General features: G+C 47.0%; 3 protein-coding genes across 4 annotated transcripts; 1 reads left to right on the plus strand and 2 right to left on the minus strand.

The window, feature by feature from the left end:
• Window positions 1-9,016: 9,016 nt before the first annotated feature.
• On the minus strand, window positions 9,017-11,734 carry LOC117147383. Its single transcript, XM_033314255.1, has 2 exons — window positions 11,371-11,734; window positions 9,017-11,310 (listed from the first exon to the last, which is right to left on the minus strand). Exon 2 carries the CDS (start codon window positions 9,432-9,434, stop codon window positions 9,150-9,152), a length of 285 nt encoding a protein of 94 aa, XP_033170146.1. The 5' UTR covers window positions 9,435-11,310; window positions 11,371-11,734; the 3' UTR covers window positions 9,017-9,149.
• A 91-nt stretch (window positions 11,735-11,825) lies between these two features.
• On the minus strand, window positions 11,826-15,738 carry LOC117147382 (DNA repair endonuclease XPF). Of its 2 annotated transcripts, XR_004459836.1 has the most exons (8): window positions 15,444-15,738; window positions 15,224-15,385; window positions 14,560-15,156; window positions 14,352-14,506; window positions 13,463-14,289; window positions 12,420-13,396; window positions 12,187-12,331; window positions 11,826-11,983 (listed from the first exon to the last, which is right to left on the minus strand). XR_004459836.1 is itself a non-coding variant. In XM_033314254.1 (7 exons), the coding sequence occupies exons 1-6, from the start codon at window positions 15,662-15,664 to the stop codon at window positions 12,455-12,457; spliced, it is 2,904 nt and encodes a 967-aa protein (XP_033170145.1). In that variant the 5' UTR covers window positions 15,665-15,738; the 3' UTR covers window positions 11,826-12,331; window positions 12,420-12,454. The 2 variants fall into 2 exon arrangements, 1 of the variants encoding a protein (XP_033170145.1); XM_033314254.1 differs by having other exon boundaries at window positions 11,826-12,331.
• Window positions 15,739-15,963: 225 nt separating this feature from the next.
• LOC117147209 (bifunctional lysine-specific demethylase and histidyl-hydroxylase NO66) lies at window positions 15,964-22,754 on the plus strand. The gene is given in 3 exon segments (XM_033314022.1): window positions 15,964-16,337; window positions 20,362-21,706; window positions 21,709-22,754. Coding segments are annotated over 3 exon segments (2,523 nt in total). The 5' UTR covers window positions 15,964-16,121; the 3' UTR covers window positions 22,671-22,754.
• The last annotated feature ends 44 nt before the right edge of the window (window positions 22,755-22,798 follow it).

Raw genomic sequence — 22,798 nt, forward strand, 5'->3', positions numbered from 1 at the left:
TGTCTGATCACCAAAAACTGACAGTCACCAAAAACTGACAGTCACTAAAAGCATGGCATGCCTGGATTTGGCTGGCATGGCCATCTACGATGTTGGGATTTAATGATTTCACATCACAAATAATATTCTGGTATACAGATGGTTCAGTTTTTTATTTTATTTAGTTTATTTATTTTTATTTATTTTAGTTGAGTTTAAGTATCCAAATATATGCAGAATCACTGATGTGGGCATTTCATTCCCCATTCCCAAGCCGATTTGACGGCACTGGATTAGCAGGGTTGCCGCGGGGCTAGCTAAATTTTTCGACTGTTCATCACTGTGCGTGATGGGACTTGGTGATTGATTTTGGCCATTCCATGCCATGCCCGCCCGAAAGCCAATCACTCCTGCTGAGCATATTTCTGGGCCAGCTAATGGAATTTTAACACAAATTAGTTGTATTGCTTAGATGCCAGCTATTTGGTAATTTGGTAATTTGGTAATGCCAAGTGCCAAGTGCCAGGAACAGGAAGAAAGAAGCCGGAGTTGACCTGCGGCATTTTTGGTAATTACGATGGAGCCAGGAGAACCGACCGCAAAAGCAATTTTCTTGGCAGGCCAGGACATTTACCGCCCACTTTTGCCAAAGGATGTTTGCCTAACCTGATCTCTCCGCGCCGCCCCCCTACCCCTTTGCTCGCATTCAATACTTTTCTTGCTGGGCAATAAAATCAAATCAACAGGGCAACAAGTGCTGCTTTTCAGCTCCTGCCAGGGTTGTCATCTCGCCGCAAAATGAAATCATTTAACCCGGGGGCCACCGCAATACGAACCGAAAAACGAAAACGGAGCGGGTAAAAAGCGAAATAATATTGAACATGATTTATGCCATTTCACTTTGAGCTCAAGAAAAATATTTGGCGAGTGGGAAAAGCGAAAAACCCCTGGGCACACAAAAAAAAATATATATAAAAAAAAAAAAACAGCTGAAGCACAGGAAATATTAAGGACGACGTCGACACACCGGCAATAATGTAGGGGAAAAATAATTATTTTTGGCAAAAGCTCATGTACGAGTTCGATGAAATGTTCTTGAAAATAGTGCGCAGAGTAAAATATTTACGGCCTGCGCCACGTGCCCAAAGGACAATTGAAAAATTATGCTAATTTTCCGGCTTTGTGTGTGTATGTGTGTGTGTGTGTGTGTGCGCTGTTGTTCTATTATTTTCTTTGCTCGTGGGAGAGCGGATTGCATAACCAGTTTCAGGAGTCTAATGGAACTGCTGGAGCCAAAGGAAGCAATATGGAAAAATCTCACAAACCCAAAGGGTTTTCGTTGCATTCCGGCACGTTGGCAATTTATTTGCTGCCGTTCCCTCCAGCTCCGCTGGCCCCACTTCCTGCGCCAGTGGGCGTGGTCCAACTATTTAAAAACACACACAATAGGAGGTTTTCGAGGATGCGAGGATGGGGCACGCTGGGCACGGGGCAGGAGTTTCTTCCGTGATTAATGCCCGTCGTGGGCTTCTGTGCCTTCGTGTGCAAATTTCGTGTAATCTACTTTAAAGCCCGGGCATTGCATAATTTTAGGCAGGAGACCTACCTGCCTGGCACTTTGGCCCCAGCCACACCGATATTCCAGCCAACAGATTAGCTGGCCGAAAAGGAGCAGCAGCAGGACGAGCAGCAGGAGAAGGAGCCGGCGGAGGAGGAGGTAAGGCAGGCGTTCGGGATTGAGTCGAGCTCTGCTCCTTGGACCGGTGGGTCAAAGTGGGTTAAAGGCGCCACCACAGCAGCTATGGAGTGATATTGAAATCATTTTTGACAGCAACATCTGTCTTGGTCCTTCCAGCCGGATCAAGTTGTTCTCCGCTTGTGCTTGTCCAAGGTTAAGTTTCAATCGCGCTGCTTCGAATTTATGTTATGTAAAAATAACATTTTCGAATTAATTCGTATAAATTAAACTTAAATTCGTTGGCATTCGTTATGCTATAGCTTAAACGCATGTAAGCACCCTTTTTGATGGATTTTGGTTGAGCAGACAGAAGTATTGGATAGCTCCACAAAATGGCAGTTAAGCTTCAACTTTGTTTTGGACTTGAAGCTATATGGCCACTAAAATTGAATCATGCCCAGTTTGAGTGCTCCTACGACGGAATGGATTGAAAATGCGAAATCGTTGGGCCATCGCCTGGGCATGGGCATAAAATTGTCAGGCAGCCACATAAACATTGGCAATATGGTGACCTGCGGTTATGCAGTGGGTGGGTGGAGCAGTTGGCTGGGTGGGTGGTCAACGTCTGTGCCTGCGCCTGATGTCCTTGTCGTGTCGTGTTCCGCGGTTTCCCTTTTAGTGGTCGTAAACAATTTTTACTGCCCAAACATTTGGCCGCCCTTTAGCCTGCGCCGTTTGCTTATATTTATTTATACTCTTATATTTACTGTGCTTATATATTTAAAACAAAATAGCGCACACCATTTGCGGCGAATCCAAGGGCACTCAACTTTACCACCCACTTGAATATGACTAAAAAAAAAAACTATGCATTCGTTAAAAAATCATTGAATTAAAAAAATGAGAGTAAAATGGCCATATGACATATGACTTATTTTTTATATCCTTTAAGACTTCAAGTAGCTGTCACACTTTTTTCCAGTGTACAAAAGTGGAAAATGAGGGTGGCAACGAAACGCCTGTCGCTGACGCTAAGTAGTTGGCTCAGACGGCAGCTTTGGGCTTGGATTCGCGTTCCGATTTGGATATTCGGACTTTCAGTTAGCTCCTTGTTGATTTCACTTTTCCCTCCCGTTTTTCGTGTAAAAGTTTCTCGCATTTATTTGCGTAAATGGCAGGCCGGCAAATCTTAGCATACTTTTCCGCGCAGCTTTTCCTTTGCTTTCTCCAGCACTCGCGCCTTTCAATTTTCCGCGGCCTTTAAACAGCGTTAATTTATGCATGTCACTGGCAGCATAGTAGCAAGCATAGATATGGTTAGGCATAATGCCATAGGAACTCCTCGGACGATAAAGAAAAGCACATTTTCCATTTCCATTTTGGGGCAATGAGTAAGTGGATTTGCAGCAATTTGCGGTAAGAGTTTACTTAAGGTCTATTTGGATAGCTAATATTTCTATGTATAGTCATTGGAAAATATTATTGTTGGATAGATTGCATTCAACTTTTTAATTGCGAATTTACCCATGGCGATAAAAATCATATATTTTTTTTTTTTTTTTTTGTGAAGAGAATGCTCGGTGGTTGCTATTAAGCGATTTACGCTCCCTCGCCGCTAAGTCATTTCCCATTCAAATTGACATTGAGCATATTGTAGGCCACCCAGCCAGCTACCGGGCTCCTCCTTGAGTTCCAGGAGACACATCCACTGGGGTGGGCCAGGACAATCCCCGGCAAGTGTCAGCGCCTCCTGTCGCCTGTCGCCATTCACATTCCCTTTTATTGCTGTGCACAACATTTACTGGCGAAATGGAAAATGGAAAATGGGAAATGTAAATGAACGAAATGAGCTGCACAGCAACAGACAAAGATAAACAAAAATAGAATTGTCCAATTGCAGGCAAGACAGACGGACAGACAGACAGACAGTGCTAAGAAGTTGCCGTCGCCGTCGCCATTTCCATTTCCATTTCCCTCATCGTTTGAAAATTTATTTTCGATTTCTATTCCCCCCCCCGCCCAACTACGCCCAACGAGTTTTCCCGCTTTTCCTCCTCATCATTGGCCTATCAATGTGCGCTGTGTTGACAGTGGCAATTGCTTGAATAAATAAGGGAGCCGAGTGCCAGAGCGAAACCTTCTGGGCAAAGTCAACATACGTAGTGGGGCAGCACCGCCCACCGCCCACTTTCCATGCACCATGTTGAGGAAAATGATGACCCCTTTCGCCCCGTTTCCCGCTCCAAAGTCAATGCAATGCGAGTGGATGCAGTCATTATTGGGACACCAAGTACTACATATGTGCATTTAAGGAGTACCAAGTGAGGAGACAACTTGACTCGAGTTTCTCTCAGTGCACGTGTGTGGCAGCAAAGTTGCCGAATGCATTTCTCATATTTTGAAATGAAATTTCATGCAGCGACTAAGAGAAATGAGCTTCTGTCTGACAGAGAGCCAAACAAATGACCGGATGAGTGAGACAAAGCAGAGCAAACAGAGAGAGAGAGAGAGGGAGAGATGGACTTAGTGCAAAAAGTATTAGTAACTAAAGCTAAATAACCGAGAATTATATTTGCATGCCAGGTTGAAATTCATAGAAGCCCTTGCAGACTGCAGTGCAACTTTAGCCAATTACCCACCTGGGGCAAATAAGCAGCGCCTTGCAGTTGATTAACAAAATGAAAATCTATCTGCTATCTTAAAGATAACAATCTGATGGATACCCATTCCCTGGCATATAGCGAATGCCCAGTGATTTTTTGCTCCGTAAGCCGCTTAGTGTTTAATACACATTCCGCGCATTTTGGCATTGCGATACATTCCGTTCGGGATTTCGCCCCATCCCATCCGTGTGCAACATTCAAAGGATGCGTCGATTATGCGGCTTGCACCCGCCTCTCTTATTTATTATGCCCATGTTGCAGGAACAATGCAAGTAGCTAACACAAAAAAGTGATACTGTGGAAAGCGAATTACGCGCAGTTTAAACTGCGGAACAAAAAATATGTATATATACATATATTTCAGTGAAAATGCCAATGGAAAAAGTGAAAATGTGAAAATGCCGTAGAGGACAATGCGCCGATCCGTGATAGATGGCCGAAATCCCACCATGAATTTTAATTGTGGGTCATTTTCTTTGCTTTTCATGCGTTGAAGTTGATTGAGTGGGAAATAAAATCGGGATTTTTCGCAAATTCAGTTAAGTGGTTGGTTTTAGCCGGAAATAAAGTTAATCAAATGGTGCAGTTCAATATATATATATATATATATTTATATACATATATCTAAGAATCCTGATATTTAAGTATATATAATTTCTTTATCTACTAATCGGCTCATCGTGCCGTACATTTTGCATGCACATGCAATAAATATGCGAATTACTTGGGGAAATCGCCGGAAAGGGAGGAAATGCTGTGTGGGGAGGGGTGGGGAGGGGGGGGGGGTGGTATTTCCGGTGGGTGGACAGGTGAATTGCGTCACGCGACATATGCAATTATTTTATTTATGCTCAGGCGCCGTTCGCCAGGCACACGCACACATGCATAATTCAGGGCTTACATGCACGTACACCTGCCAATATTTGATTTAAGCACACAGGTGTGCGTATGTGTGTGTGAGTGTGTGTGTGCACCTCAGTCGATGATAAAATCCTTTGGTCCTTTGAACGATCACGGTGAAAAGTTGATGGTTTTTCAAGTCAAATTCGCATATTGATACCGCTGAGCAGTTGAGAGTTTAACGATTTTATTAAAAAAGAAAAAATGAAAGTAAGCAACAAATTAATATTATTTTCAAGGCATAACCTAAGCAGGGAACATTGTCATTTAGTTTGTAAAATTTCGTAGAAATCACATACCGAGCTGCACGTGATTATGTAACATCACTGTGACTCACGCATGGTTTGCATTAAGTTTGAATTATGCATTTCTATTTGAACTTCTTTGGCGACGTTTTTCCATTTAACTATATTTTCCTTTCTATTTTCTCCCATACGATTTTGCTACGCTTTTCGCAGCGCGATTACTTTGCCCTGGCAGATTGGTACGGGTATTTATTTAATGGCTCATACTTTTTGCCACAGCGTGCTTTAAGGGGGGTGAGGAAGGCGAAAGGGGTATCGCTGTTTTCCGAGGGCTTTTCCGGCAGCAAGGAGGGGGGGAACTAAGGGGAGGCAGCGTTGGCAGCTTGGCTTTAATCCACAGCTCGATTCCTGGCCAATAACTCACAGGTGCACATGGCACGGGCCAAATGAAATGAAATAATGAAAACAATTTCAACGCTCGTCCATTGAACTGCAGTTCAAATCGAGCTTCGGACGGAAAAGCAAAGCAAAAGCAAGAGCACAGCAAAAGCAATAGCAATAGCAAAGCAAAGAATAAACAAAACTCTCTGGCCAAAGACCTATTAGTTATGCTACATGGGTTTTATGGGTCTTAAGACTTAGCCACCGCCGGACAATCCGGACACGAACTGAGCAGAAATAACAGAAAACCCAGAAATACCAACAGTGGCCGTTGGGGAAAATGAAAAGCAAGAAAACTCCGGAGTCAGGAAAACGGACGAAGGCTCTGCTTGTGTGCTGCCAATCTATCCGGTTTATGGCCGAGAAAATCTAGTAATAAAAAATAAAATTAAAAAAATAAAATAAAAACTATTCAAAATGCAGTTTCTAACAATTTTACGCTGCTTTCATTTATGTAATGCTTAAAGCTAGGCACCTGAAATATTTGCTAAATATTATTTTTTTTTATTATATTATTATGGTGTCCGTTATGTCCGTAGTGAACGTAGTGTACGTAGTGTCCGTAGTGTCCGTAGTGTCCGTAGTGTCCGTAGTGTCCGTAGTGTCCGTAGTGTCCGTAGTGTCCGTAGTGTCCGTAGTGTCCGTAGTGTCCGTAGTGTCCGTAGTGTCCCTAGTCTTACTAGTGTCCGTAGTGTCCGTAGTGTCCCTAGTCTTACTAGTGTTCCTAGTGTCCGTTGTGTCCGTGCTGTCCGTGTGTTGAGGTGCGATCGTCACTAGTTTTTACCTCGCCCAGAGCTGTTTTTGTTTGATCTATATTTCGGCAGCACTGACGTGGCCGGAAAACGCATTGGATACGCTTGCGCTGGGTCGTGTGCCGCCTGATCCGTTCGATTAAAATCATACTCGGACCCCTTCATTACTTAGAGGGTTTATGGCAATCCGTGATTGCACATAAACTTACCTTTTGATGATGTCCAGCCCAGGAAAACTTTAATTTGCTTCTGTTCCATTTATGTGCCAACGCCGAATTTGCCTCATTTTTGAAGAACTAAAGCGCAGTTTGTTGTGTGGGGGATAGGAAATATCCTTTTTATGCTCATTTCTGGGCGGTTTCCTTTGGGGCGTGCATCTCGTCTCGTTCCGCTTTGCTGCTCGCTTTGTGGCAATCAAAACATCAATGCAAATTAAAAGAAATCGCTGGCATCTTCATCCCGACGAATTCAGCCCTTAGCTGCTGCCTTCTAGCTGGCTTCCATTTCCGCAAAATGTCACGTACAGCGGAGCAACATGTCCAAAGATGCAACAAACTAAATGTTTCGCCCTTAAAGCGTCGGGATTCCAACTGCACCATCCGCCGAATATCAAAGGACACAGCAGGCCATCGGGACGGCGCCGGAAGCTCTGGCATATTCTGGCAAAAAAGGACGAGCAGGACGCACAGAAGTCGAGGAAGACTCAAGGCTGTGTGCGGGAGTATATGCCTCCGTTGCATGTTTGGCAGCGAGGTTGGATCGCAGAGTTCCGAAAGCTGACTCCGTATTATCCCCCTTGACTCTCCTGCACCTTGTTACGCTCCCACTTTCTTATTTTCTTTTTATTTCGATAGTAGAGGGCCATCGCAACTTTGTACTGTCAAATGTCATCCGCCCGCCGCCATTCGGCCACGCCCACTGCTCGATGGTAGCTAGGCGGACGTGACGTCATCGCGAGTGATGAGCAAAGAAGGCAAAATATAAAATCGCTGAAAAAAAACCAGAGTAACACATTGCTTTCCATTTCCAACACACTTGAACATGCTTCCGCACTTAGGCGAATGCGTAAGGGGGGCTAGCGGTGTGGCGGGGTGGTAGCACGGTGGTGCAAGTCCACCCCATCCACCACCCTCGCAACCACCCACGCTCTAAATCAAGTGTGCACTTCACACGCCTCCTAAGGCTCATATTACTCACTTAGTTTGCGTTTTTCTCCTAATGAAGACGATGGGATGCAAAGTGGGGTGGGAGGTTTGGTGACCCCGACGAGGAAATGGTGACCCAACGCAGTTGAAAGAATTGATAATCGATGTTTAGCGCATAGTTAGTTAACCGCTTGAGCTCTGCTCTCATGTGTTTCGATCAACTTTAGATTAAAGGACCATTTGGGCAGTTCTAATGGAGCTCAAAGTACATCAACATCAAGCAATAATCGAATTAGTTGCTTTCTGCGCCGCAAAGAAAAGGACGCATTGCCATCGCAGTACCGAGGATAATGGCCCAAAATCCGGAGTTGTGCCCGAAAAAGTGGCCCCAAGGTGAACGCAGCGCAATGCGCGGCCTGCCAGCTGAAAATTTAATTACATCACAATGGCGGAGCGGGTGGAAATTTTCGGGAAAGTCCGAGCCAAGACAGCGCCACATTTTTCACATTAACGAAATGCTTTTAATTGTGCACTTAACGCTCGTAAAATGTGATTTAATAGTTTCGGCGAATGCCAAAGGGCAGGACTCGGAAAAGAGGACTTTTCGCTCCTCTCTTTTCTTTCTTTCATTCCTTCGTGAATGAAAAGGGGGCGTGAATGTCCTTGGTGTGGGCCTCGCCGGATGCGGATGCGGAAGTGGAAATGAAAGTTGGCTGCCTTATAAGTTGGCGTAGTTCCTACTTAACCGCAACACGAGCAAACACTTGCGAGCACTCGCAGAAAAGTATCAAGCTAATATACTATATAGCAAGTACACCACTTGATGTTCCATCAAATGGCAGACTGCCCAAGATTTCTTCCTGTGCAGTCGAACCCACACAATTACAGACAACTGACAGCCCAATTTGGGGCTGCATGTAGGTGCGAGCTTATCGGAGACTCCATCTCTGCCCGACTTTGGGGAGTTCTCCGGCCGACGGCCGGCAAACAATAGAGGCCAACGGTTTGGGCTTCACGATGATGAGGAGAGGCGGAGTGCCGAAATCAATACGAAGTGGGTCACCAAATGGCTCCCAGTGCGGTCACTTAACCCGGAACCGGAGCCCAGAGCTCCCCGATGCCCAACAAACTGGCGGCATGTCGGACTCGGAATTCTCGTTGAGGAGCAGGTTGCAAGTTACAGCCAAATGATGGAAACACTTCGATTGGAAAGCATTACGGTTTTATTTCTAGCAATTTTCGGAAATTATCCAAACAATTTTGTGCCCTCTCTTATTATTATTTTTTTTTTGTGCAAAGCCCACCATGGTAGAGCGACAAGACTTTTGATTCTGATAGATTCACCATTAACTCCTTAGCATTGCTTTCGCTGTGCGGCGTCTCCCTCTCTTGCCGCCAGACGGCTGCGTCTCGTCCCAGTAGCCGCAGGCCAGCGTGAACAGACCGTCCTCTATGGCCAGGAATCCGTGCATCCAGCCGGCGGTCAGCGTGTTATCCACCGCCAGTCGCACCTCGTCAACAGCCTTGGCCTCCATTTCGGCCACATACGAGGCCACCTCGTCCAGGTTGAGTGGGCGACGGAATACGTTGAAGGCCTCCAAAATGTGGTCAGCGTACAGGTAACGCGCCATTGCCACAACAAATTTCCAAGGGAAATGCTTGGTGAAAATAGAATTTAAGAGTAATCTGTCGTATCTGCTCAGTGAGTAATCTGAACAAGGTTTCTAGACAGAATGAAACTGAATTTGGAAAATCATACGAAACACATGAAACTTTGGGTTATACCCTGGAATTTCCCAGCACTTAAACTTTCAGTTGACTGTTAGCTGTTTTCCATTTTGGCTTCAACTTGGGGGGCAGCAACCCACTCCATGGCAAAGAAAAGGAAGAATATGGAGACTGGCGATTATATCGTTTACATTTACATTTACACCAAATGCAGGAAAATTGGAGCGCCAGACATTTTCCCATTTTCCAGAGTCTTTTGGCCCATTTAGTTGGTCGTTTAGCATTCGCATTCACTTCTAGATTTGTCATTTATGATAAGCAGTCTTGCCCAGCAAAAGGCACGATCCAGTCATTGTTTAGCGTCCCTTTAAGCCAGTAACTACTGTACTGTATACGGGTACATAGTTATTTATTGGGGAATCACGCTCAGTCCAGATGCAAATTGAAATGCAGCAGAAGAGCCTGGAAAATCTGTGAAATACATACGTTGGAAAATCTGAACAGAGATGCATATCATTTGGAGCACTAATCAAATAGCAATATACAATTAAACTGAGCAAATAATTTCTCTATTGTCCTGCTGCTGCTCGAGAATAAAATTGGGCAAAAATCGATGAAAAGCACCCCACAGAAATAATTTGACTTGGACTAATGAAAGTGCGAAATGCACTGCATGGCAAATAAAATAATTTCATTAATTACACTGGCATGAGATACATAAATATGAAAACATACCATACATATGTACGTGGAAATTGGAAAGGAAAGTGCTTTAAATTCCACTTATTCACCCGGCGGCTGTCTAACGGCGGCTTTGAACTTGCCGCGTACCAGGTCAAATGCCAATCACAGACACTTTCCCCCACCCATCACATTACCACCAAAATATTTAATGATGCTGCCTGTGGCCAACGATGGTCATTCGAATTGAGCCGGCGATTATTTATTGAGTACATATGCAAAAAACTGGCAATTAATTGCGATCAATTATCGAATTAGTCGGGACAACTTTGTTCAATTAATCCATGGCATTTCGGGCTAATTTCATTTTGCACTCGACTGAATTTCTTTGTGCTGCCCCAGCTTTCCTCAGCACTAAGCAGCTCTCAATGGGCTCACTAATTAAATGGCAAATTAAAGCTTAAACAAGCTTAGCACTTCGGAATATTTGGCACCTGCAAGCCGCAGTGAAAACAACATGCCACCAAAAAAACCAAAAAAAAAATCCCAAAAACAGCAAATCAGGGATCCGTTCCATTCTGGAAATCGTTGTCGATGTTGGTGGGGGAAAAAACTAGCTGCAATGTTTTTGGGGTTTTCGGATCAGGTTCCCTATTGTCCATTGATTGAACCGTTTGTTGCGGCCAAGCTGCGGAAGTCGGGAGTGGAAATGGAAAATCGAAAGCTCAGGAAATGCTGAAAATGGCAGGGGCGAAACCGACACCCCGGGGCCAAAAGCCAGGCAAAATCAGAAAGAAGCAGGACAAGAGCGCTGTAATGGAGTTTTAATTGTGCACCCCATTCGGTCGATGGTCCTCCTTACCCATGCGTTTTCGTCTGCCCGCCACCACCGCCTGGCTGACTTTCGGCCCGCTGGCATTTGCCGACTTTGCCGGGCACAAAGCGCAGCCAATTGGCAAATATGCTTTGACACACACCGGAGCGGATCGCATCGCATCGCATCGGATCGGATCGGATCGAAAGGCCACAAAGCCAGCCCAAAAGTCCAAGAATCGGACAACGGCAACGGGCAGCAGGACACGGATGAAAATGTGAAACCTACGGCAAAATAATCAATATATAACATATGTATAAGTTAATATATAGATACAAACTTACAGCTCATTATTGTTTTAACTCGAAAGTCGAACGTTTTAGTGTCTGATAAGCTCACCTCCATTCTTTCGGTGTATGCAGGAAGCATGAAGTTAGTGTGTGTGTGCGGGCAGAAATTCCCGCCTCATTCCGCAGGACGTGGCAACCGGACCCGGAGATAATGCCAACAATCAGAAACACGCTCTAAGCGCGCTTTGCCCAATGAGGCGCAACAAAAAGCGAGGGCAAACATGGAAACTGGGAAACCAGACGGATGGGGATAACACTGCCCGACTGATGCCCTGAAATCCAGTTATAAATTGGGTTAAATTCAAGCGAAACAAGGAGCCATCAATAGGTTGAGTGAAAATCGTAGAACTCGTTCCTGATGATGGCCAATTACCTCGCTTATTGCCAACCAAATGCGGTCTTTCAAATGCACTTGCGCTGCATCGGCGATGGACTTGCATAATCAAACGTTAGCATCATGAAAATGTATTTCTTAATATTTACTTGTGGGTACATTGACAGAGTTTCTTTCATAGATTTCACTGGGGCGCCTCTGCTGATGGATACAAAATTCTGTTTATAGCTGCTTTTCAATGCTGCAGGTGTTCGTTCTGTTGGATGGTAGGTCCTGTGGGAGTGGTGGCGCAGTTGTGCCAACAGACGGCCAGTGCGGGGGCAATTAAAAATTTATTGAAAATTGATTTTTAAGCGCTCATCCCCGATGGCAGTGGCCCAGGCACTGGCTGCAGACTGTGTGCACTGTGTGCATTCCCAGCGGTCAGCGCCAGTTGCCGATTGTCAACGTTGTCTGACGACCAGACAGTCACTCACCCTCATCGACATCTGCAACTGCATCCGCAACCCATTCCCAAGTCGACTTAATTGCAACGTTTAAAAAATTTCCATAATTGTGCGCTGTCTGTGTGCTCGGCACTTCAGAGCCGGTGGAGTTCTGGTTGTTCTGTCGCTGTCGTTTCTGGAAAGTATTATTACATAAATTTGTAATTAATTATGTCATAATCAATGGGGAAGGCGAGGTGGTAATGCACACAAGCAGAGCATACATTATACTTTTAAGGTCCGTCCTTGCTGGAGAGCATCATCGGCGACCCCTTCTCGATGCGGCTGCCGCCATCCTGAAGCGATTGTGCGATCCGGCGCCAAATTGCTTGCTAGCCGCCAGCAGCGCCGTCGAGCCGGCGACCTCGTCCTTCTCCGGCAGATGGGCCACATGCAGGATATCGTACAGCAGCTTGGCGCTCTCCTGCGACTGCAGCAGCTCCTCCAGCTCCTTCTGGCTGCGCAGCAACAATTGCCGCAGGCTGCCTCCCTTCCGGAGTAGGCCGTGTATATTGCGCGTGTGAACGCCGGGCAGCCGTAGCAGGAAATCGTAGATGCCGCTGTTGAAATGCAATTGCTCACCCGCCGTTGGCTCGTCGCTGCCCAAGGCGGCCGCCGTTTGGGGATCCGGTTCCGGTTTACCCAGCTTCAGCTCCTCGAAAAGCTGGGCAGTGGCATACGGACTGGGTGACCAAATGAGTCGCAGCTTGGGAAAATGCAACGTGAGAAGTTGCAGTTTCTGCACAATATCTGCGTTGGCCATGCTGGTCTGTTGCGATAACATAAATTTGCCCTGGAGATGAAAGGGCTTATTCTGATCGAATTCGATCAGAAGGATGGGCTTGGCATAATGCCGCTGCATCTGCACACATTGGTTATACAATCTTCCCGAATTCAGAGACCCAATCAAATCAGAAATGGACTTTCGCTCCACACATATCTCCGGTGTGAGTATATAATCGCCAATCGTAATGGTCAAGGGCAGCACTTCCAGACCACGCTTGTGAATCAAACAGGGCAGATCTGAGCGAAACTCACGCATATCCACAATCACTTTTGGCGTCTCTTTGGGCGCCTGCGGAGCTTGCCCACCCGCTTGGCGACTCTTGGCGTTCTCGTCCGTCGGCTCATCATCGTAATTCTTTAATAACAAAAACGCTTCATCGGTCTTTCCATCCTGGTACTTTGGAATCACCATTTTCTGTTGGGAAGTAGCGACAAAAATATTGATACCAAGCTAAAGCAAAACATATCTTGAAAAACTTACACTTTTAGTGTCGATAATGAACTCGAAGGCTGCCTTTTCTCGACGCAAACTGGTCAGATAAGCTTGCTCCTCTACTGTGCGTGCATGGATCAGGAAATACACCTTCATGCGATCTGCAGGCGGCAGGCGACGCCTGGCCTCGAAAACCTCCAATTGCCGAATGGCTGTCACATTCATGTTGTACATGACGATATAGTGCGGCTGCAGTTGCTCCAGCATGTGCTCCAGTGCCATGGAGCCCTCCCTCTCCGTTTTGAAGGTCTGCAAGCAAATGTAGGGCTGATGTGGCACAGAGGCCAGGGCCGCAGTGACATCAAATTGTTCTAGTTCGGGTATTGTCTCGAAAATGGACACATCCGGATCGGGTTTAATGTCTATCGTTGCTGGCCCGACTTCCACAGACTGCGTCATGGTGAGCATGTAACTCTCTTCGAAGTGCTGGCCCTCCGTTTCCGATTCGCTCAAAAGCTGGGCCAGTTCATCCATACCAGCTGAAGGTGGCTGAGAACCAGAAACCTCTTCCCTACGCAGCTCCTTATTAGAGGAAACATTCTTTGGCGGAGCTACACGAGTTTGGCTCTCTTTGGCGTAATTGTCACTGAGTTTGCCCACCGGCACTTCATGTTGCAATGCCTGCTGGAGCAGAAAACGTGGCCCACCTTGCGTGAGATATTGTTTCAACTGATGACACGTCCGTGCATCCTGGCAGAGAATCAGCACTTTCGGTTGTTGTTCCGATCGCCTACTACGCCGCATATCGCCGGGTATTTCCTTGGTAAGCAGATCCGTAAGAGTTTGCCATTTCGGACAGGGTTCCGGTTCGAACTCTATGCAATTAATACATTTTATTTAGAGGGCCAACGCTTAATGTTTATGGTGATTTGCCTACCCTGCTGACCATTGAAAACACGCTGCCTGGATAGTTTAAAAATCTGTTCGGCGGCGTCCAGTAAAGTCCACCCTGAGTTGCTCAACGCGTACTCCGTGCTCCGGTAGCGTTTCATAAAGGCATAGGCGCTCACAGCATCGTGGTACATGGTGGAGCTATCAAAATTAGCCAATAGAAAATCGAAATGAAGTGCAACTTGTATACGTACATCATTAAGCTGCGCAGAATCTTAAGATCCGCTACTATCAACTTGGTTTGAGAATTAAGCTGATGCCAGATGCAATCCAGCTGCGCCTGCAGGATCTTGTGGAACGTTTTGGTCACACAGTTCTCCACGGTAACGGCCTCCATATCGACAGTACGATTTATCCGCTTGATCTCCTGCACGAGAAAGTTCATTATCTCCAGAATGTGTGATTGAATGGACGTTATGTTCTGGCTAATTGGAACATGCATCTCGATTGATTGTATCTTCCATGGCTGCAGGACGGCGCGCACGCTCTCATGGAAACGGGGCCAGATATACAAATGCTTTACGAACAGATTTCGCATGGTCCGCTCCACATGCGAGTAGCCAATGGTGAAGGCCTCCGGGCTGCTGGAGAAAGCCTTCACGAATCCGGTTTTGTTCTTCTGACGGAACAATCGCAAGGCGAACGCCTCCTGGCAACTCTCGATTATGGTGTGCGCCCGCAGGACAATGATTCCGCTTATCAGCTCGATGGGGACTCGCTGCTTCAGCAGATCCACCACCAGGATGCGCGTGCTGATGAACTGCAGCCCGCCTTCCAGATAAACGCGCTCTCTATCAGAATAGTCAATCAATCAAAAGGGGTAATTTTATATATTTTTTAGGAATTGCGAGCGCTTACCTTTCGGTGGCCGTGCTGGCCACTTCGTGGAGGTACTTGGGTTCGATTTTGGACTTGTAATACTGCTCCTCCCAGTCAGAACTGTTGATCACAACCACAAGATTGCCGGAATCGCTGTAGGCCTTAAGGATGCTGATTACAACGCGGTCGTAGCTCAGGCCCCTATGGTATTTCAATATCTGGGTTAGACTGGACTATAGTAATAGCACACACTACTTACTTGGCGCAAACCAGCAGACCATCGGCTTCAACCAAATCGAGGAACATTTGCTTTTCATAGTCGAGAAGGACCATGTTCTTGCGCTTCAAATACTCCTCAACACCCTCCACCTCCTGTGTGGCGGGGTCGGCGCTGGTCTCCAGCAGCTTGGTGGCCTCCACTTCCTCCGTCAGCTCATTTTCCGTCCCTTTGGCAGCGTTCTCGGCACACGAATCGGACATAATTAAATCAATTCGCGAAGGATATAATTTTGCAAATCTGCCGGTTCAATCAGCTGTTCGTGGTTATCGGTAGCGAGCTGTGACAGGGCTGCCAGACTGCAGGGAAATAGTTAGCGAACAATTAGTTAATATATATGAAAACTTTTTTGACTTTAATTCAGTATAAAGTTCTATTAAATTTGCTCATTTAGCGCCACTGTTCAGATACAGCAAGAGATTATTGTAATAACATAAAGACATACCTTATAATCCACTTACCCGAGGCTATCGATACGGCAGCTCGCAGAAGTTATCGATAATCCGGCGGCGATAATAGTTGTACCAGGAGGCACGTGCAGGAGCGTTTTGAAAAAAAAAAACAATATCATTCTGCTACTATTCCTGCTCATAAGTACGTATCTACAGCCAAGCGAAAAAGTTTTAAAAGAAACCCAGTGTCTTGTAAAAAAGCTGCAAAATGCTAAAGGCGACCACATCCGCGGCCGCTAAGCCCCAAGGCAACAACAAAAAGCAGAAAAGGGAAAATAACGGCACAGCTAAAGACAAGAAGAAGCCCAATCTAGATATAGAAACTACTGATTCCGATTCTGATATGCACATCGACGTGACCAAGGGTCCATCAACATCCAGCAACGCAGCCGCCAAGACCGCAGATCGCAAGCGACGTGTTCAGGCCGAGGCGGACGCCAACAATAATGATACCGAAAAAGCCGGTCAGTTGGCCAAGGAATCGGTAGCTACTCAAGGAGCCAGCACCACCAAACGGAAGCAAGCGCGTAGTTTGGGACTAGAGCACACGTCGCCGATCCAGGTTAATGGCGCGGCTTTGGCCTGCCCGTTGGTGCGCAAATCGCTGCCCCCAGGGGAGGCCAATTCCTGTCCTCCGCCGCCCAAAAGGGTCCCAGCAGCCGTGAACTCATTAGTTAAAATAATAAAGACAGAAGCCCCCGAAGAGAGCAATAATAACAATGATGAAAAGGAGATGTCAACCGAAACATCAGAACCTCACAAAACCGACAGCGTCGAAGAGGGTCGTCGCGTCCTGCAGTGGATACTCTTTCCGATCCAAACAAAAATCTTCTTTAAAGACTTTTGGGAGCAAAACGCCTGCCTGGTGCAGCGCACGAATCCCAAATACTTTCAAAGTCTAATATCATTCAAGATGCTTGACGAAATACTGATTCGCCATCATTTGGACTTCACCGTCAACCTGGATGTGACCACTTACAAGAACGGCAAGCGTGAGACATTGAATCCTGAGGGTCGTGCCTTGCCACCAGCTGTGTGGGGCTTCTATTCGGAAGGCTGCAGCATTCGTTTACTGAATCCTTCTACCTATCTTATTCGCTTGCGTCAGGTGTGCACCGTTTTGCAGGAGTTCTTTCACTGCAAGGTGGGGGCAAATATGTACCTAACCCCACCCAATAGCCAGGGCTTTGCGCCCCATTACGATGACATCGAGGCCTTCGTTATCCAAGTGGAGGGACGCAAGCGCTGGCTTTTGTACGAGCCGCCCAAGGAGGCCGATCATCTGGCCAGGATCTCGTCGGGCAACTATGATCAAGAACAGCTGGGTAAGCCCATAATTGATGAGGTACTAAGCGCCGGCGATGTGCTATATTTTCCCAGAGGCACCGTTCACCAGGCCATCACCGAGGAGCAACAGCACTCTCTGCACATTACCTTGAGTGTGTACCAACAGCAGGCATATGCCAATCTCCTAGAGACACTAATGCCCATGGTTCTCAAGAAGGCCGTCGATCGGAGTGTGGCCTTGCGTCGCGGCTTGCCGCTGCACACATTTCAAGTTTTGGGCAATGCCTACAAGGCAAATGACTGCGGGTCGCGCCTACTGCTGGTGGAGAATGTGCAGAAGCTGGTGACCAAATACTTGATGCCCTCCGAAGATGATATTGATGAGGCCGTCGACCAGATGGCCAAGAAGTTCCAGCACGAGGCACTTCCGCCGATCGTATTGCCCTCGGAGGAGGTCCGCACTGTTCATGGGGCCCGCAGTGGCGCCGATGAGCAGGGCAACTGCATCTGCGATTACAAATTCAATAAAAAGACATCCGTGCGTCTGCTGCGCGCCAACATTTTGCGTCTGGTCACGGAGCCCGATGGCAGCGTGCGTATCTACCACCATGCGGACAATGGACTGGATTACTGCAAGTACGAGCCCTATTTCATGGAGATTCTGCCAGAGGAAGCTAAAGCCGTTGAACTCCTCATATCGGCCTATCCATATTACCTCACCATTGACCAGTTGCCATTGAAGTCTTCGGCTCGCAAGGTGGAGGTCGCCACCGCCCTGTGGGAGCATGGTCTTCTTATGACCGAGAAGCCGTTTAAGTAGACGGCAATCGAAGGCGAGGTGCTGTTGATAATTAGAATTTAGTATCGATGCGAATATGTGCCTAAAAAACCACCGTAAATTATTACTTTTGTATAAATATTTAACAAGATTTCTAATGCTCCAATTCTGAAGAAATAAAAGCATAAGCAGATGCAATCCAGCTGCGCCTGAAGGATCTGGTGGAACGTTTTGGTCAGTTCTCCACGGTAACGGCCTTCGAGATAAACGGGCTCTCTATCAGAATAGTCAATCAAACAAAAGGGGTAATTTTATATATTTTTTAGGAATTGCGAGCGCTTACCTTTCGGTGGCCGTGCTGGCCACTTCGTGGACGTATTTGGGTTCGATTTCGGACTTGTAATACTGCTCCTCCCAGTCAGAACTGTTGATCACAACCACAAGATTGCCGGAATCGCTGTAGGCCTTAAGGATGCTGATTACAACGCGGTCGTAGCTCAGGCCCCTATGGTATTTCAATATCTGGGTTAGACTGGACTATAGTAATAGCACACACTACTTGGCGCAAACCAGCAGACCATCGGCTTCAACCAAATCGAAAAACATTTGCTTTTCATACTCGAGAAGGATCATGTTCTTGCGCTTCAAATATTCCTCTACGCCCTCCTCCTCCAGCGGGGAGCTTGTCTCCAGCAGCTTGGCGGCCTATACTTCCTCCTGCAGCGCATTTTCCGTGCCTTTGGCGGCATTTTCCGCACACGAATCGGACAAAATGAAATCAATTCGCCACGGATTTACTTTCTCAAATCTGGCGGTTCAATCAGAGTTGTTGTATCAGCGTGGTTATCGGTAGCGGGTTGTGACAGGGCTGCCAGACTGCCCGACTGCCGGGAAATGGCAAGCGAACAATTAGTTAATATATATGAAAACATTTTTTTCCTTAATTCAGTTAAAAGTTTCATTAAATTTGCTCATTTAGAGCCATTGTTCAGCTACAGTAAGCGATTTTCGTAAAAACATTGTTACGAAATGCTTGCTTTCCTTAGTGGCAGTGCCGCTAACTCGGGCTTTGCTCAGGGCAACATACTCATCGATAACTATCGACGTTTCACGATCTAACGAATTAATTCAAATAAACGACAACATCTTAAAGTTCTGGTGGTTGCGCAGATGTTATGACCACGCGCATCATGCGGACATCACCCATGATCCACACTTCGGTGTCGCTTCAGACGACTAGGACGGCTTTCTTGTTTTATTACACAATTATTACATTATTACACATTTATTACACAATTCTTTTTCATTCCCCCATCCCTTGATCGTCGACTACTTTTGAAATGGTCAAAGAAAGAAAGAAAGAAGAATATCACCGCGCCATTGGCGGTGCTTGTTGAGACGGCACTACTATTGACGTATTCACATATGTACGTAGGATCACCACAGAGGAGCTCCAAGGGATCAGAAGGAACGGGCAAGTAAACGTTGATGTCTGTTGTCTCCCCTGTCAGGCTAAGCAGCTTTTCGCGACCCAAAGTTGAAAGGCATGACGACGACAATTCGGACTCGCGATTGACTCGGGAAAATTGAAAAGAATAAATATCTTCACGTGAAACTAAACTAAACTTTTTGCCTTGGCGGTGACCTGCGGAGGCGCGTCCGCATGGCTGCGATTGAGGTAAGATTTGCATTTAATCATGGTCCCGCAATGTTCCCAATCCTCACCCGACTTGGGTCATTGGACAAAATCCGGGCCTTTTAAGAGTAATCCCGAAGCGAACGGGGATAATTCAAACGGCCAGATCGACCAACAGAATCCCAAAGGGGGCCGTCCCCAAAATCATCCCCTATCGCTGTACGTATCATCGACTCCAACTGCAACAACATAAGGACATGCCTTATCCTCCACTTACCCATGCCTTCGATACAGCAGCTCGCAGAAGTCATCGATAGTTCGGTGGCCTATTATCGCCAACACAGTAACAGTAGGCACGTGCAGGAGCGTTTTGAATACTGGCAAGTGTCAAAAATATGCAATATCATTCTGCTGCTAGTCCTGCTCATAACTACGTGTCTACAGCCAAGCGAGTGTTCTGAAAAAAAACCCAGTGTCGTTTAAAAAAGCTGAAAAATGGAAAAGGTGACCAATTCCGCGGCCGCTAAGCCCCAAGGCAACAACGAAAAGCAGGAAAGCGCTTATAACGGCACAGCTAAAGACAAGAAGAAGCCCAATCTAGATATAGAAACGACTGATTCCGATTTGCTATCTGATATGCACCTCGACGGGACCACGGAGCAGAAGGTGCAGACCCTTTTCTCTAAAGTAGTCGAGGACACCGGTCCATCAACCGCCAAGACCGCAGATCGCAAGCGACGTTTTCAGGCCGAGGCGGACGCCAACAATAATGATACCGAAAAAGCCAGTAAGTTGGCCAAGACTTCGGTAGCTACTACTGATATGGACCCCTTCCTGACCAGGAAGCAGTATAAGTATTACAAGAAGGTGCAGGCCCTTTTGGCCAAACACGCTGAAAAGGAATCTACCGAAAATGCCAGTAAAATGACCAAGACTTCGGTAGCTACTACTGATATGCACCTCTTCATGACCAAGCATCAGATTGAGTATTACATGAAGGTGAAGGCCCTTATAGCCAAATGCGCTGAAGAGGCATCTAAAGTATTCGACGATGGCACCGGTCCATCAACATCCAGCAAGGCCGACGCCAAGACCGCAGATCACGAACAACGTCTTCAGGCCGAGGCGGACGTCAACAATAATGATACCGAAAAAGCCGGTCAGTTGGCCAAGGAATCGGTAGCTACTACTGATATGCACCTCGACGTGACCAAGGAGCAGATGGAGCATTGCAAGAAGGCGGAGACCCTTTTGGCCAATGAATCCAAACGCGCTGAAAAGGAATCTAAAGTATTAGACTATGGCACCGGTCCATCAACATCCAGCAAGGAAGTCGCAGCCGCCAAGACCGCAGATCACGAACGACGTCTTCAGGCCGAGGCGGACGTCAACAATAATGATACCGAAAAAGCCGGTCAGTTGGCCAAGGAATCGGTAGCTACTCAAGGAGCCAGCGCAACCGAACGCAAGCAAGCATTTAGTCTGGGACTGGAGCACACCTCGCCGATCCAGGTTAATGGCGCGGCTTTGGCCTGCCCGTTGGTGCGCAAATCGCTGCCCCCAGGGGAGGCCAATTCCTGTCCTCCGCCGCCCAAAAGGGACCCAGCAGCCGTGAAGTCAGCAGTTAAAATAATTAAGGTTAAAGCCCCCGAAGAGGGCAATAATAACAATGATGAAAAGGAGATGTCAACCGAAACATCAGAAACTCACAAAACCGACAGCGTCGAAGAGGGTCGTCGCGTCCTGAAGTGGATAATCTTTCCGATCAAAACTAAAATCTTCTTTAAAGACTTTTGGGAGCAAAACGCCTGCCTGGTGCAGCGCACGAATCCCAAATACTTTCAAAGTCTAATATCATTCAAGATGCTTGACGAAATACTGATTCGCCATCATTTGGACTTCACCGTCAACCTGGATGTGACCACTTACAAGAACGGCAAGCGTGAGACATTGAATCCTGAGGGTCGTGCCTTGCCACCAGCTGTGTGGGGCTTCTATTCGGAAGGCTGCAGCATTCGTTTACTGAATCCTTCTGCCTATCTAACTCGCTTGCGTGAGGTGTGCACCGTTTTGCAGGAGTTCTTTCATTGCAAGGTGGGGCAAATATGTACCTAACCCCACCCAATAGCCAGGGCTTTGCGCCCCATTACGATGACATCGAGGCCTTCGTTATCCAAGTGGAGGGACGCAAGCGCTGGCTTTTGTACGAGCCGCCCAAGGAGGCCGATCATCTGGCCAGGATCTCGTCGGGCAACTATGATCAAGAACAGCTGGGTAAGCCCATAATTGATGAGGTACTAAGCGCCGGCGATGTGCTATATTTTCCCAGAGGCACCGTTCACCAGGCCATCACCGAGGAGCAACAGCACTCTCTGCACATTACCTTGAGTGTGTACCAACAGCAGGCATATGCCAATCTCCTAGAGACACTAATGCCCATGGTTCTCAAGAAGGCCGTCGATCGGAGTGTGGCCTTGCGTCGCGGCTTGCCGCTGCACACATTTCAAGTTTTGGGCAATGCCTACAAGGCAAATGACTGCGGGTCGCGCCAACTGCTGGTGGAGAATGTGCAGAAGCTGGTGACCAAATACTTGATGCCCTCCGAAGATGATATTGATGAGGCCGTCGACCAGATGGCCAAGAAGTTCCAGCACGAGGCACTTCCGCCGATCGTATTGCCCTCGGAGGAGGTCCGCACTGTTCATGGGGCCCGCAGTGGCGCCGATGATCAGGGCAACTGCGTCTGCGATTACAAATTCAATGAAAAGACATCCGTGCGTCTGCTGCGCGCCAACATTCTGCGTCTGGTCACGGAGCCCGATGGCAACGTGCGTATCTACCACCATGCGGACAATGGACTGGATTACTGCAAGTACGAGCCCTATTTCATGGAGATTCTGCCAGAGGAAGCTAAAGCCGTTGAACTCCTCATATCGGCCTATCCATATTACCTCACCATTGACCAGTTGCCATTGAAGTCTTCGGCTCGCAAGGTGGAGGTCGCCACCGCCCTGTGGGAGCATGGTCTTCTTATGACCGAGAAGCCGTTTAAGTAGACGGCAATCGAAGGCGAGGTGCTGTTGATAATTCGAATTTAGTATCGATGCGAATGTGTGCCTAAAAACCACCGTAAATTATTACTTTTGTATAAATATTTAACAAGATTTCTAATGCTCAAACTCGG

Source organism: Drosophila mauritiana, chromosome X (assembly GCF_004382145.1).
Source record: "Drosophila mauritiana strain mau12 chromosome X, ASM438214v1, whole genome shotgun sequence".
NCBI lineage: Eukaryota > Metazoa > Arthropoda > Insecta > Diptera > Drosophilidae > Drosophila > Drosophila mauritiana.